Raw genomic sequence first — 17,420 nt, 5'->3', positions numbered from 1 at the left:
TTAAGAGTAACCAGATCAAGGTAGAGAGAAAAACAGATAGAAATTACTAAAGTGTGTGGAATCTAATCATTGAAGATCAAAAACAAGCAACATAATAGAAAAATGTAGTACTACCTTATACACATGACGCCAATTCCTACCAGTCTCGGTCAATCTTGTCCAGAGTACATTCATAATCATCTGGCATTCAGTGCTGGATGGAGGCACAGCAATCATGCATACAAACAAATCATCAATTCCAGAAAAATACATCAGTAATAAGCATATGAAATAAGCACAGAATGATACTCAAGGAAATGCTCGAGTTAGAGTTACAATTTCTTCGTGGCCTGTGCGATCTCTGCTAAAGTGGTTCCATGGGGACCCCAGGGTTCAGTATCAGTTGCATCCAGAACCTGTGATGTGTAATGGGAAAGGCTGAGTCAACCCACAAAACAAAGGATAAAATAAGGGAAATTTCCTTGATCTACTGATTTCAAAAAAGAGTTACCTGATAAGATGGTTTAAAAATTTTTTTACTCTTAACAGATTTTATTTTTGAAAAAATTACCAGATTCATATTCTAGTGCTATGCATGGTAGGAGCAAGATCTCACTACCATGAAAAAACCGAGATCTCGACTATCTCGGCGAGATCTCGGTTGAGATATGCCATTTTTTTGGCGTCAACTCGGTAGCCCATCTCGGTGGGTTTTAGGGTTCCAATTGGGCTAAAATTTGGTATTTAGCCTATTTAAGGCCTTTTGAACACACTAGTGGCCTTGGATTTGTGAGAAAACAGCCCTAAGTATGATTTCTAAGTCTACCATAGTGTGAAACCGAAATGCTGTAGGATTAGAGAATGCAAGGTTATATAACATGTAATATAAAACCATTAATGCTGTAGGATTAGAGAATGCAAGGTTATATAACATGTAATATAAAACCATTAAGGCATATAAATGAAAATCAAGCATATCAAATACATCAAATAACTTAAATGTCATCAAGATAACATTCATATGAGTATTACAATCTTGACTTTCGAGAATAGAATGATAAAAGTATACAACCGTTAGACTTTCTATATAAGTCATTAACGCATAAGTTCATAAGACAAGTAGAAGATGATTGAGCTTCCTTTGATGTTGTAGATGTGCTAAGAGTAGTTGCAAGTGAAACTTTGGCTGAAATCTGCAAAAAATTGGGCAAAAATTGGGAGTTCCAGCAAGATATGGCGAGATTTAGGGCGAGATATGATGAGAATTAGGCGAGATATGGCCAGATTTATGGCGAGATATAGCGAGATATAACGAGATATGGTGAGATCTCGAGCGAGATATCCTATTTCGCAGATCTCGACATTGATCTCGTCTCGATTTATGAAAAAACCGAGATTTCTCGGCGAGATCTTGCGAGATCTCCCACCATGGTGCTATGTTCCTGCCCAACAAATATTTTAGTCCAAACCATCCAGATTGACCCTCTAATAAGCCATTTTTGCATATATAATTTAGTTATTTTCCACGTTTTTAAAAAACCTTTTTCTAATTTACTAGCTAGAAAGTTAGTTACCAATCCTCAAGTCTCAAAATTAAATCTGAAAAGTTAGCTATTATTTTTTGTGCTTTTTCAAAATTTTTGTTTCTTTAAGTAAATACTAAAAAAATTATTAATTAAGAAAATGTTCTAGAGCTTTTTCAACTAACTTATCATCCAAACAATTACTAAATTCTTTTTTAATAATTTATTCATTTGACCTACCATCGAAGGGTTGCTCAATCAGTAACGACCGGCAACTCTCAGTGAAAAGGTCACGATTCAACTCTCCATGTGGTATATGTAATGTCCCCATCCCTCCAATATAAAGTTACTAATTCCAACCCCCCAAAAAAAGATTTATTCATAAAACCTAGATAGCAAGCCTCAGGGATTTTGAATTTTTTTTATCGTTCACTTATACAATTAAATAACCATTACTTAAGCTATCAAAATTTTTTAGATAATAACTTATCCTTTTAAAGTATCATTTTTTTAAATTCAAATATAAAAATTAGAATGGTCGATTTTATTCGCCATTACTAATGCAACTTCTCCCTACACCAATCCTCAAACATTTTTATCCTACCTCACATAATTGGAACATATATAATCTTAAGGATTGTTAATTATATATTAAAAAGTCCAAAATTTTATAATTAACAAAGTTTTTTTAAGAATAAGACTTAAAAAAAATTAAAAAACATAAGCAATACCAATGAATTTTTCGGAGTGAATTATTAAAAAAGACTTTTAATAGTGAACACTATAACTAACTTTTAGCAGTTACTAAAAGAAAAATTTTATCAATAATTGGTAACTAACTTTTAGGAGTAAATTAAAAAAGTTCTAAAAAACATAAAAATAATAACAAAATTGATGTGATATCAAAGAAGAAATTCTACCAAAGACGAGAGAGAGAAAAGAGAGGACGAAGAAGAGAGAAATCGTGTGTGTTCTCTCCTTCCCCTATAATGTTTTATTTATAATGTAAGTTACAGCCCTATACTATTTAGAAAAGTAAATACTAAAGAGGAATACAACTAAAAATAAATATAACAAACAAATCAATATCTTCACACTTCAGCTTTGACTTGCGCACTAAGTAACTTGATGCCCAAGTTACTTCGACACCCCCCTCAAGTCGGAGTGTATACACTAGTAAGACCAAGTTTAACACATCTAGACTTGAAAGAGGGCCCATAAACAATTTTAGTAAATAGGTCTGCCAATTGATCATGAGATCGAACCACAGCAACAATGGTGCCTTTTAATACCCCATCTCAAACAAAGTGGAGATCCACCTCAATGTGCTTTGTACGCTCCCTAAAGACGGGATTACTTGCTAGTAAGTTGTTACTTGGTTGTCATAGAATAGTTTCATAGGCTTTTCCATTTGAAACCCAAGTTCCTGCATAAGTCCCTTAATCTATAGTAGTTCTGACATTATATGGGCCATTGCTCTATATTCAGCTTCTACACTAGATAAGAGCCACAGTGATTTGTTTCTTGCTCCGCCATGTAATAAGATTTCCCCCAAGGAAAGTACAACAGCCCGTGGTAGATTTTCGATGATCTGCAGAACCTGCCCAGTCAACATCTAAACACACACTGCAACACTAGCATTAGGTTTGTAAATCAACCCTTGTCCTGAGCACCCTTTAAATAACTCAAGATCCTGCATACTGCTACCCAATGCTTCTTCTTAGGTGTTTCCATATACCTGCTCACCACCCCAATTGCATATGAAATGTTTGTTCGTGTGACCATTAAATAAATCAACTTCCCTACAAGTTGTCAATATCTGGGGGGTCTTCATAGTCTTCCTCATTGTCATCATCAAAGCTAAAGTTTCCATCCATTGGGGTTTCAACTGCTTTACATTCAAGTTTGTCTGTTTCAGCCAATAAATCATGGATATATTTCCTTTGGGAGAAGCTTATTCATTTTTGGCTTCTCACCACCTTAATTCCTAGGAAATAGGTTAGGTGGCCCAAATCAGCAATCTAAAATTGCTGTTGTAAATATTTTTTGACTTTATCAATGCCGTCCTCATCATTTTCAGATACAATGAAGTCGTCTACATAGACAACGAAAACCAAATTCTATCACCTTCCTTCTTTACCATCACTAAATAATCTGCTTAGCATGTCCAAAAACCAACTTTTGAAACCACGGAAACAAACTTATAATACCATGGTCTTGGTGACTATTTTAAACCGTAAATGGAGCGATGAAGTTTACATAACTTGGTAGAATTCCCCCAAGCAACATACCCAAGAGGTTGCTCCATGTACACTTCTCCTATAAGATCACCATAGAGGAATGCAGTTTTGACATCTGACTGGTACAAGGGCCAATTTAGATTGGCAACCAGGAAAAGAAGAATCAGTAATGAATTTAATCTGGCCACTGGAGAAAAGGTCTCATAATAATCTAGTCACATGTCTAGGTATATCCTTTGGCCACAAGAAGCACTCTTAAGCGGTCAACTGTCCCATTAGCACAGAATTGAACCATATACACCCATCGACAGCCCACAATTTCTTTTCCAGGAGGTAGTCCACTATTGTCCAAGAGTTACAAGAATGCATAGCATTCATCTAGGTCATAGAAGTAGGTATGGGGTGATCATTGAGAGATTTATCAAGAACTTGATACACTGAAAGTAAATGGGAAGTAATCACAAGGTTGATTAATGGCTAGGCGACATTGGCTGTATTTTTCCGAGTGCAAAATCTTTTAGGTTTCCTAGAGCAATCAGTAGGTCCTCAGAATTTTTAGCAACAAGGATTGCTTTTAGCGTAGAATCATGCAGGAGATCTTCTTGCCTGTGTTCATCCGTTATTTTCTTCCCTCTTAGATAAGTCCGTAGGGGAACCAAAGGTGTTTCTACAGGTGTGTCATCAAGTATAGGTATTAGAAGAAAAGGAGGATCAAATTTTTCAGAATCAGTTTGAAAAGCATAATATGCAGTATTTTCGGGAAAAAATGACATCTGTAGAAACACATTGGCAATAGTTAATGGGATCAAAACATTTATAACCTTTTTTGGGTTTTAGAGTAGCTCAGAAATATACATTTAATGGCTCAAGGACTGAATTTATCAGATGAATGAAAAACATGAGTAAAACAAAATACACCCAAAAATCCTTAGAGATAGATTAAACAAGGGACAATCTAGATAAACAACTTGAAAGGAAATTTTATTTTGAAGAAACGATGAGGGCATGCGATTAATCAAGGTACATGCAGTTAAAGCAGCATCACACCAAAACTTTTTAGGAACGTTCATGTGCAGCAAAAGTGGTCGTGTGACCTCTAGGTGTCTATTTTTTACTTTATGTGACTCCATTTTGTTGTGGAGTATTAGCACAACTTGTTTGATAGACGGTCCCTTTTGAAGCATAGAACACCAAAATCTCATTTTTATATACTCTAAGGCACTGTTTGACCAAAACACTTAAATTGTTTTGCCAAATTGTGTTTGAATTTCAGTAAAAAATTGTTGAAAATTTGTCATAAACTCATATCTGGATTTTAATAAGTACAACCATGTCATTCAAGAATGGTCATCAACAAAAGTCAAAAAATACTCATAATTAAATCGGTTTAAAACCTTACAAGGACTCCATATGTCCAAATACACTAAATCAAAAGTTTTTAGACTAATAAAATCAAGCAAAGGAAAGGATGTTTTATGGCATTTCCCTAACTCACAAGCTTTGCATTCAAGAGATGTAACATTTTTGCAAGAGGGAACCACAATTCCAAGTTTTGAAAAAGAAAGGTGGCCTTAACTCCTATGCCATTGTAATGCACTTGGTTTTATAACAGAATTAACAACAATAGAAGTTCAGGCAAATGATTCCAAGTAATAAAGGCCATCTCATTCATGTCCTGGACCAATTGTTCTCCCAGCCCTGTTGTCCTAAAACTCATAGAAAGCTCGATAAAAAATAACAGTGCAATTGAAATCACGGGAAAGTTTACTAGCAGATAAGAGATTGACAGGAAAATTATGTATATAAAGTATAGATTTTAGGGTAAAATTGGGATAAGGAGATACATATCCACTTCCCATAGCAAGTATAGTAGTTCCATTAGCCAAGATAATGGGTGAAGAAATTTTTCTGAAGTTTGAAAGGAGTGTAGAATTTCCTGTCATATGAGAATATGAGAGGAGGCTTCAGGATCAATTAACCAAGAATTAGGACTAGAAGAAAGAAAAACAAGGTTACATGAATGTGTTAATGTCGCAGTAGAGGTGGGTTAAAGAGAGGTTTCTAGTTGTTGAAGGCACTGAAGGATCTGAGATAACTCATCTTCAGTGGCTGAACTACCCAAATTAGAGTGTAAAGGTACTTCAACAGTGTTTGTAGATTCAGACCGATACTGAATATTGAGATTATCTACCCAATCTAGTCTACCATGCTTTGCCCAACATGTTTCTTCAGTATGAGTTTGTTTACCGCAGTGAGTACATATTCTTGAAGCTTTTTCAGAATAGGCTGAACTTCTTCCTCTACCTCATCCTGAACCAAGGCTCCTCTACCTCGAGATGGAAACCCTCACCTGCAACCAGCCACCATGGCTGAGTTTTCTTTAGGTGGGGCAACAATATTTCGTGCAGGAGTCAACAACAACAATAAGCCTTGTCCCAACTAAATGGGGTCGGCTACATGGATTCTTGCCCTCCAATCAGTTATGTTCAAGGCCATGCTAGATACAAGGCTTAAGCTATACATATCCTTTCACACCACTTCTCCTAAGGTTATCTTAGGTCTACCCCTAGCTCTTCTAGTTCCTTCAATTTGGATTATATTACTTCTCCGTACAGGGGCATTTATATGTCTCCGTTGAACGTGGCTGTGCCACCTCAAACGACTTTCTCGAAGCTTATCACTTATGGGAGCAACTCTCAGACCAACTCTAATATGATCGTTTCTTATCTTATCCATCCTAGTTTTGCCACTCATCCATCTTAGCATCCTCATTTTTGTTACATTGAGTTTATCTATATGATTCTTTTAACAGCCCAACACTCAGCACCGTACATCATAGCTGGTCGAACAACGGTCCTATAAAATTTTCCTTTAAGCTTTAATGGAATACGTCGATCGCATAAGACCCCGGACGCACCTCTCCACTTCATCCACCCTATTTTAATTCTTTGGGAAACTTCATCCTATAAATCACCTCTTTTACTTATGATTGAACCTAGGTACCTAAAACAATCACTCTGACGAATCTCTTTATCATCAAGTATCACCACCTCATCATCTGCCCGATCATGACTAAAGTTACAAACTAGGTATTCTGTCTTCGATCTACTAAGTTTAAAGCCTTTTGATTCCAAAGCTACTCTCCATGATTCTAATTTGGAATTAATCCCCACTTGGGTCTCATCAATCAACACAATATCATCCGCAAAAAGCATACACCAAGGGACCTCATCTTGAATGTGTTTGATTAATTCATCCATTACTAGTGCAAATAGATATGGGCTTAAAATTGACCCTTGATGTAACTCAATTGTTATCGGGAATTCATTACTTTGTCCCCCCACTGTTCTAACACTAGTCACCGAACCATCATACATATCCTTAACTATATCTACATATTTACTTGCAACACTTCTTTTCTCTAGTACTTGCCAAATTAACGCTCTAGGGACTCTATCATATGCTTTTTCTAGGTCAATAAATACCATATGAAGGTCTTTCCTACATTCTCTATACCTTTCCATAAGTCTCCTAATTAGGTAAATAGCATCCGTTGTAGATCTTCCCGGCATAAACCCAAATTGGTTCTCCGTAACTGTAGTTAAGTGTCTCAAACGGGTTTTAATTATTCTCTCCCATAATTTCATCGTATGGCTCATCAGATTAATGCCCCTATAGTTATTACAACTTTGAATATCTCCTTTATTTTGGTAAATTGGAACCACGACGCTTCTCCTCTATTCATCTGGCATTTTCCCCGTGCTCATAATCTTATTAAACAACTTAGTCAACCATACTAGTCCATGGGTTCCTAAGCTCATCCATACTTCAATTGGGATTTCATCAGGACCTTGTGTCTTGCCGAGATTCATTCTCCTTAAAGCTTCTTTTACTTCGGACATACGTGGTAATTGAAAGAAGCTTTCAGATAGAGATGGTGCCTTTTCGTCTGTTAGTATTTGGTAGTGAACAGGCTGATAATTAGAGTTAAGACTAGCTAGAAATTTTGCCAATTGTATTTTGGCCCTTTGTTCTCGTAGTTTTTCAGCATTTGTAGTAAAGGGCTGATAAACAGTCAATTCTTCCAGAATCCCTATGTACGCACTGTAGTAGTCAAGCAGGGATTGATCCCTTAGTGTAATATTAAACCACTTTTCATAGAGATTGTAGATAGAAGAGGTTTTTTTCCTCACCAGAGTAGGTTTCCTTAGATCACCCCAGATAATTTTTGCAGTAGCATGGAACATGATCTTGTTGGCAATCGGTGGCTTGACGCTATTCCAAATCCAGATTTTAATAGTAGAGTCGTCTCTATTCCATGTTTCGAACTTAGCAGCAGATTATCACTTGATGGCTCCAATTTTGAAGGATCCTTTGTCAGATGATTTTCTTTTCCTTTGGCACGTTGAATGCAAGAACTAATTGTGACCATAGTAAGAAATTACCAACACCATTGAGTTTGTTGGTGGTGATTTGAATCTGAAACGATTCAACTTTCACAGCTTCGGCCATAGAGTAGAGAAATAATTAGGGTAAACAATGAAAATTTAATGGTGCAAAAAAAATACCTAACGGTATTTTGGTATCCTTAATAACATCAAGCAAACATGGGAAGAGCAAGCAACATTGTGGTGCTGCAACCTAGAGAACAAGTGTGAATTAGGATTGTTCAAGAGAGAGAGATGGTGAGAATCCCTGGATTGAACTACTGTTTTGATGCCATGATGCGATATCAAAGAAGAAATTCTACCAGAGACGAGACGAGAGAGAGAGAGAGAGTGAGAGAGAAAAGAGAGGTTGAAGAAGAGAGAAATCGTGTGTGTTCTCTCCTTTCCCTATAATGTTTTATTCATAATGTAAGTTACAGCCCTATACTATTTAGGAAAGTAATATTGATGAGGATTACAATAAAAAAATAAACGTAACAAGTAAATCAAGATCTTCAAACTCCAGCTCTGACTTGCGTACTAAGTAACTTGCTACCCAAGTTACTTCAAAAAAAAATCATATAAAAATCTCCATTAAAAGGACAATTTTGGTAATTTATGTCAAATTATTTGTTAAGCAGAAAAATAGGGATTCTGTAATTTTTTCCAAAATTAAATTCTATTAGTGTAAAACCTTTTAAAACATCTTATTAAGCAATTCTTTTATAAAATCAGTAGATGAAAGAGACTCTCCCTAAAAAAGGGGTGAACTTGGTGCCGAGGGCTTCCGCACAAGCAGAGTCCGAAGGGGTAGTTTGCCTACACAACCTACACCAGCAATTTTCGCTGAGAGGCTGTTTCGGGGCCTTGACCTCAGGGAACAGTTGTGGACTATTGACCATTGCACCAGGGCCCACCCCTTAACGCAGAGAACAAAGACAAGTACGGAAAATTACTTGAAGGAAAAAGAATTCCACACTCAAAACGAAGTTGGTTATAGGACTGATAAAACACAACAAAGCATTAGAAAACGAGTCATCCAACCCACAAAAAGCCATCATCAATTCTTACATGCAATATTGTTTTATTATTGACTTATCGTAAGTGTTATTGTGTCCTACGCTACATTCACATGAAATCTACTGCACTCTAGGCTGAAGCAAGGTTTCTCCTCGGTTAGAAACCTTAGGCAATTCAATCTAACTCTCTCCCTCTATTGTAACTCCTTTACAATATTTTTCCTTAGAATTTTTTACATGAGCCCCCTCCATTTCCATTGGAAACTCAGTGCTCCCCCCTCAAATTTGAAACCTTACAAAGACCCCCTCGATATTTGACACTATTAGGTTTTCGTTAGTTTTAACTTTAATTTGACAATTTTACCCTCATTTGAATAAATTTATTTAAAATCCCAAAAAAAAAATTATACGAGCCCCCTCCATTTCAATTGGAAACACTTACCACCTCCCCAAAATCAAAATCTTACAAAGCCCCCCTCCACACTTCACACCGTCTGTTTCCTTTAACCCTGATGTGATTTTACTTTTTCACCCACACTTAATAAATTCATATAAAATCATAAATAACATTTTTTATTTTCATTTTAAATCCTAAACAATATTTTTTATGTCACCATATTACCCCAAATTATATGACTGTAATTTTCCTCAAATTAAAAAAGTCTTGCATGATCATTTTATCACTCTATGGCCAATGTGGTAATATAAAAAAATTAATTTGATTTTAATCAGTTTATTGAATACCTTCACTAATGGTATGAAGTGTGAAGTGCCTCGTAAGGTTTTTATTTTGGAGGGGGTGCACCATGTTTCCAATGGAAATGAAGGGGGCTTATGTAAAAAATTTCTAACAAATATTATTTAGGATTTCAAATAAATTTATAAAGTGAGGGTAAAATTGTAAAAGCAAATTTGAAACAAAAGGAAACTTGACGGTGTTAAATGTGGAGGGGGGCTTTGTGAGATTTCAATTTGAGGGGGGTGCATCGAGTTTTCAATTGAAATGGAGGGGTCCCATGTAAAAACTCTTGTCTTTATCAAAACTGATTTTTTACAAGCAATAGGCTGTGTTTATAGCCTTTATTGAAAGACTCCTAGTAGGACTTGACTTCAAAAGCAACATTGAAAAGAAATTACATTTAAAGATGACTTCACTTCAAATAGGACGTCTAAATAATTGGACCTCCTAATTCTCTCAACATTACTCAACTCAAATTATCAAATAAAAGTAGAATCAGAGTCCTCCTAAAATAGGACTGTCACTAAAAGAAATTCTGTTTTAATAGAAGTCCTAACTAGAGAAGGGCTACTATTTAACTTATCATAGACCTACTCAAATAACAAAACATAAACATGGTTGGTCTTCAAATAAAATTCTTAATTAAACTAGACCTAGCTGGACTCGATTAGAACTGTTTACCAAAATGCCCCTGCTGTCGCACCATGTTGCTATGCGGCAACATGCAATGTCATGTGCTCTTGGGCAGCAACCCTGGTCTGCTGGTGATACATCAGGCATTGAACAAAGGACTCAATCCAGTATGAGAACTGAAGATTGATGTTCAACCTACCATATCAGTCACCAAATAAGTGATGTTGCAGTCTTTCCATGAATCACCAAGCGAACGTTGCTAAATATGCCCTGGAATAACCAAGAGCAAGACTCCTCCCATAAACACAAAAATTTGCCATGAAAGCTCTTCCACACAGAAACCTGACTCTTTGTTGAAAAGGCTGACTTCGAAGATGATACTAAATCATGACATCTTTGGTCCCCCAATCAATATGGAACAATAGATACTGTAACCAACCCAATTAAGAGAAGAATTGGAAAAGGAATAGATAGAGCCCGCATACAAGGTTGTGGGAATCATCATGGACCACTGTCATAAGCTTCTCATGAGCGACGTCCCAATCTAATGATTTGAACCCAAGGGGAAGCCAGAACATTCTATAACTTCCTATCTAACCATGAAAATGATTCTAGTTACATTAATACGGAAAATATCAGGGTGAACAAGAAAAATGCATCAGTTTTAATGTCCATACTAAAAGAGTGACCTATTGCACAAAGTTCCTGCTACTGCAGGTTCTAGGAATGTACAGCCTTAACCTCTACTTCACAAGTGAGATTGGTTCCCAGAATTTGAACCCACAGCCAACAACTCGCAAATAGAGCAACTAAACTGTTGCACCACGGCACACCACTAGTTTTCAAGGTCTGTACTGCCTTCAAAAATATTTTGTCTTCCCCATATTGATAGTTTTCCTACATTCTCACTTTTCGCCTTATTCATAACACAAGTAGTTCCTCCTTACAAGAAAGTTGCTTTGAGATTTAAATCTGTCATGGACATTCAACATTCACTTTACAGCAACAACAATAAACCTTGTCCCAACTAAATGTTGTCGGCTACATGGATTCTTGCCCTCCAATCAGTTCTATTCGAGGCCATGCTAGATACAAAGCCTAAGCTATACATATCCTTTCTCACCACTTCTCCTAAGGTTATCTTAGGTCTATCCCTAGCTCTTTTAGTTCCTTCAATATGGATTATATCACTTCTCCGTACAGGGGCATTTATATGTCTCCGTTGAACGTGGGTGACTTTCTCGAAGCTTATCACTTATGGGAGCAACTCCCAGACCAACTATAATATGATCATTTCTTATCTTATCCATCCTAGTTTTGCCACTCATCCATCTTAGCATCCTCATTTCTACTACACTGAGTTTATCTACATGATTCTTTTTAACAGCCCAACACTCTGCACCCTACATCATAGTTGGTCGAACAACGGTCCTATAACATTTTCCTTTAAGCTTTAATGGAATACACCGATCACATAAGACCCCACACGCACCTCTTCACTTCATCCACCCTATTTTAATTCTTTGGGAAAGTTCATCCTCTAAATCACCTCTTTTACTTATGATTGAACCTAGGTACCTAAAACAATCACTTTGAGGAATCTCTTTATCGTCAAGTATCACCACCTCATCATCTGCCTGATCATGACTAAAGTTACAAACAAGATATTCTGTCTTCGATCTACTAAGTTTAAAGCCTTTTGATTCCAAAGGTACTATCCATGATTCTAATTTGATATTAATCCCCACTTGGGTCTCATCAATCAACACAAAATCATCTGCAAAAGCATACACCAGGGGACCTCACTTTACCATCTAAAATTAAAGACTCAAATGTATCTTTTTAGATTAGTTGACTCATAAACATCTACATCAGCACATTTCTCTTTAATGTTCAGCAACCCCACCTCGCTTTTCTTAGTGCTGCTGTGCAGATGCATATCAGGTCCCTCCAAAATAACAAGTGCAGTACTCAACTATTGAAACTGTTCTACCCTCATGAGGAACAATGTAAATAAAAATTGGTAATGACACTGATGATGGCACGCAGAGAAACTTGGAAACATGGTATTAACACATCTGCAATAAATCGCAATGAAAAACATTATTTATACGATTCCGTTCACCAGATAATAAGCCCAATGACTCCGCATCAGATAGAAGTCTTGTTCAGCTAAGAAGTGTACATATCCAATGAAGGACAAGCCGATCACGCAACAGCTACGCAATGCATCAGTGTCCAGAATATCAAAGTTACCAAAGAAAACAAAGAGAAAGAGGAAGTCCTGTCAACCAAGTTTGGATCCGTAATTAAGGAAAAACCCAGAGGGCAACTTAAACTATCCATAAGACAATTCCGTTGCTACAGCTCAGGATGATTGTCAATATATAATGTCTGAATAAGCAAAAGAGATGCCGAAAACTGTAGAAACATGGAGCAGCTTGTGAGTTTTAGCTCGGCAGCTTACCTTCTGTTCCATCTCAGGAACCTTGAGGACCTTAATATTAACCTCCCTTTTTCTGCAAAAAAGTGGAATCCCCCAACATTTCATGTTATATTCAGAGATGAATAGGTCAAATTCAATAGAACCGCATATTTATATATAAAAGCTCACATTTCTCGGACAGTTTGATCGAAAACCTTCATGAAATCCATCTCTGAATCTGCAAGGTGAGACGATAAAGAAAAGATGCAATTAAACTCAGTCCAGAATAAAGGATCTACTTAGATCTGGTGATTCCAGTATATAATTCCTTCTGGTGGGGAGTTTAAAGGTGGATTCCATGCTGAATTCCATCAATAATTTCGGAAATAAAACATAACCAAGCACACAGGGGAAGAAGAACATTATACTTATGTGTGGATTCGTGAAAAGCAGCAACTTCAGAGTTCAGATCCGAGAACTGCCCAATGCAAACGTAGAAGTGACGGTTTTTCGATCTTGTACAATAGAAGAAATGGTGACTGGATAGTGCTCACGCCAGTTGAGACTAGAGAGAGACAGTCCAACGCCACTCCTCGCAAGCATATTTTATTCCGGCGGTGTATAATTTACCGGAATATTTGTCAATTCGCTTTTACTGCCGCCTGATTTGACCATTAAATATCCTAACCGTTGAAAGAGAATTGGAGGAAACTCCTCCCTCAGTTCTCGGCGCAGGTATTGAGCATGCTCTTTCTGGCTGCTCTAGTGCTAAAAAAAAATTTCGTTTTTATTCTTTCTTTTTTTTTTCTTTTTTTATCATAAGAAGCCCTGCTCATGTCTAATGATGATATGTAGGGGTGGAAAGTGGACCCCGGATTCCTGAAATCCAAAAACATCGGTCACGAATGGTTCCCCTGCAATAGGGTTGCATTTTCTCCCCCCTACCTTAGGGTTTTTCTAGTGCCACTAGATCGGAAAAATCACTCCTCTCGATGTATCGGAGGTCAGCAGTTTTACACAATTGAGTGTTCCTCATTATTTTCCTGTGTAATGGTTTAGCTTTACCAATCATTTCGAGGTATTCCCTCCCGTGAGGGGTTTCTCTCTTCCATCCCCAAATTTCTTTCTCCGTTATACTCTCGCTTGAGAATCGCCTCTGTTTTCTTCTTGTTTTCAACATTTTATTCTATTTCTTCACTAGTAGGAATACCAATTTCATTCTCAAGTAGTTAGTTATTGTAAGCTAACATCTTGCTCTGCCATTACCTCTTCTATTTCTCTGCAAACCCCACCCCAACTTGAATTTCCTTTACTTTTCGAATCACATTCTGTTTTCTTTACTTACAAATCTGCTAATATTATACTGTGGTATGTGGTTTGCTTAACAGGTTCATTTCAAAATGGCTTCTCCATCCACCGTACCAACGGGTGAACCAAACGATCCAAATTCATCGGCATTTCATGAACATCAAAGCTCTCCCGACATCCAACATCTTCATTTTTGAAATTACACCCACTTTTGAACCTAATAATCTACCAAGAGAGATTGATTGGTCCCTAGTACTAATGGGAAGATTTTCACTACAAAGAAATTCACTACTCCGACTGTAGCACATACACTCGCATTAGCATGGATCTGCACAGAGAACTTGAGGTATATCAAATTGAGAATTAATTATTTATGATTCAGATGTTGTCTCTCAATGAAATTCTAAGTGCTCTAAAATTTGGTCCATGGCTTATCAAAAATTATTTGATGGCTATGAGGGTATGGGATTTGGATGTGCCTGTGGATCAAGTTGAATTCAAGGATTTTGATAACTAGGTACAAACAACCGGCATACCAACCTCCATACTAACTCTAGAAACGGCTACTCTCATAGGCAACAAACTGGGTACATTCAAGGAAGCCAAAGTGCCAATGCAACTCTAAGATATGGGCAAACCAGGCAATTATCAAAAAATTTATTCACTCCTTTCAAGCTTGGTCTACGCTTGCATTGTCCTGGTACAGGAACACTTTGGATTGATCTATCATATATCAAGTTGATGACAATATGTTTCTTTTGTAGAATACTTGGGCATGACACCAGCAATATCAGGGGTCTCATGGATCGTAATGGCCAACCCAGATACAAAGATGTTGGACACAATGTAGTTGATGCTATTTGTGATGCAAGTTTTGGGGATTGGCTTTGCACAGAAACAGGATACCAACGCCCACCTCTCTCAATTCTACAAATTCTGTTAGCAAAATGCATGCTCATTGAGAATAATTTACTAATTCCTTTGGTGCCAACAGAAGCTCCTAGGGTCCTACCTCCCACTCTATTCACCATTATTATGGAACTTGTTTTGTCAAAAGATCCGATGTTGCTGGTCACCTCTCCTCCGATCAGCATAGTTGCGGCAGCTACATGCAACCTAACATTGGAATGTAGCCCTAATTCTGACATGGCAGCTATACACATGTCATGCCACATCTCCTAGCATCATGTCTGAATTTATCTCCAACTGGACAAGGATCATCCGTGGGTACACCAGGTATGTCAATTACCCCCTCTTTCCCATGCCACACACCCCAGTGATGGGCCTAGGGAGGAGCCCAGCCAACATATCTGCTCTCAAGCAAACCACACAACACCCTCTTTGGGCTCGTCCATAAACCCATCCTAGATTGAGGACCCAACACCACAAATTCTGGATCATGTAAACTTGAATTTAAATGGGCATCAAGTGACCTCGGGTTATGGTGTTAATCACACCAATATCTCTAACTCACACACTGGGACTCATGAGAATTCATTCTCTGTCTCCACCACATCTGTTTTTGCTGCCAGTGTAGTTGTTGCCACATCACACACGAGTTCTTTTACTCAGGATATCCCAACTAAGGAACATTTCACTCCTGTCCCCGAGTCACAAGCACTATATAGAACAACTCCCATTATCATTACTACAGTGGATCCATTTGTCACCTCTCCTAATGTCTCTTTTGTGATCATTGAGGAAATACTTGCTATGGAGACCCCCCCCTCTCACATACTATATCAGCTTATAAGAGAAAACCTTCATCTCCTTATCAAATAACTATGAACCTGAAGAAAAAAAAAAAAGAAACTGGATGATGAAAATTCAGATAATGACCAACCCTCTGCTCATAGCCGAATTATGGGACAGCGCATTAATGCTCTTGTCAAAAAAATTGGTGCATTCTCACATAAAAGGTTCAAATCAGTCATAAGAGCTAGAGGTATTGCCCAGAGGTATGGTTCTTTCTTCAACTAAAAGGGTGAGGCAAGCTGCCCTGATTCAGCCCCCACAAGAGCCATGAACATTTTATGTTGGAATTGCCAAGGGTGTGGCCAACCCTTGACAAAATCTTTTCTACAAAAATTATGTAGAAAAATAGGTCCAATCATGGTACTATTATTGGAAAATAAATAAGTAGAAGCTTAAATAAGTTCTCTTGCAAGATATTTAGGTTTTATGGATTACTTTTGTCTTGATGTTGTTGCCAGATCTGGAGGTACAACAATCTTTTGGAATGATGGTAATGTAACAATCTCTTTTCCTTTTGCAGCTCCACATTTTATTGATATGTATATACATGTAAATACTTATGTGATTGCTTTTAGAATGATTTTGTTTTATGGCCACCCCCAAGCTGAATGTAGGCCTCTAGTTTGAAATGAATTTTCTCAATTAGGCTCCAATAACAATACACCATGGATTGTCTTAGGAGATTTTAATAAAATTCTCAGCAATAATGAAAAATTAGGTGGTAGACCCAAAAACCCCAAGCCCAAATGGATATATTTAGAGAAGCCCTAAACAACTACCATTTGCATGAGGTAAAATGTACAAGAAATAAATTTTTTCTAGTCAAACAAAAGGCAAGGAGCTTATCTAATACAGGAATGCCTTGACCGAATCTTCATCAACATGGAGTTCTTACAACTTTTTGGCAATATTCATGTAACAACCCCCGTATTGCTAACCCGGAATCCGTATTGCAGGTCCGATGACCCGAAGGTCAAGTCGGATTAAGTTGTGGAGTACCCGGATAGAAGTCCATGATCCATACCCTAAACCCATGGATCTGGATTCTCTTGATGAAGAACCTACCTTGCTGGGAAGTTGGATCCCAAGTAGGAGTCAAGAGATGTTTGAAGATGTCTAGATTGAAAGTAAGACCTTCCCCATGTGTTGTTTAAGGTTAGGTTGAGATTGGGAGTCAACCCCTTGAGCAAAGCACCCATTTTTTTTTTGGTCAACTGCAAAGCACCCATGTACTGCAAAGTACTAAGGGGAGGTTGCTTAAGGCGGTTGATTGGGCCAATCGACCACCCCAAGTGACCACCATGGTCTGCTTGCGGGATTTTACCTTAATTTGCCCCTATCCTCTATGAATAGCAAATCTCGTGTTTTTAAC

General features: G+C 37.5%; 1 protein-coding gene across 4 annotated transcripts in view; it reads right to left on the bottom strand.

Moving 5' to 3' along the window:
- LOC149011437 (clathrin interactor EPSIN 1-like) overlaps window positions 1-13,689 on the bottom strand; it is a 47,131-nt gene extending 33,442 nt beyond the window's left edge. For 2 of the 4 annotated variants that reach the window (XM_089160650.1, XM_089160651.1), the window contains exons 1-5: window positions 13,414-13,689; window positions 13,175-13,223; window positions 13,028-13,079; window positions 316-395; window positions 115-193 (exon numbers count right to left, since the gene is read on the bottom strand). In XM_089160650.1, the coding sequence (XP_089016776.1) occupies window positions 115-193; window positions 316-395; window positions 13,028-13,079; window positions 13,175-13,215 (252 nt within the window). In that variant the 5' untranslated portion in view covers window positions 13,216-13,223; window positions 13,414-13,689. The remainder of the gene's footprint in view (window positions 1-114; window positions 194-315; window positions 396-13,027; window positions 13,080-13,174; window positions 13,224-13,413) is intronic. The other 2 variants (XM_089160649.1, XM_089160648.1) reach the window with 2 other exon arrangements.
- Between the last annotated feature and the right edge of the window lie 3,731 nt (window positions 13,690-17,420).

The sequence above is a fragment of the Hakea prostrata genome, chromosome 7 (genome assembly GCF_041222555.1).
Source record: "Hakea prostrata isolate BN-2017 chromosome 7, UWA_Hpros_2, whole genome shotgun sequence".
NCBI classification, from domain to species: Eukaryota; Viridiplantae; Streptophyta; class Magnoliopsida; order Proteales; family Proteaceae; genus Hakea; species Hakea prostrata.
The sequence above is the reverse complement of the archived record's forward strand: the minus strand, read 5'-3'. Positions and strand labels throughout refer to the sequence as shown.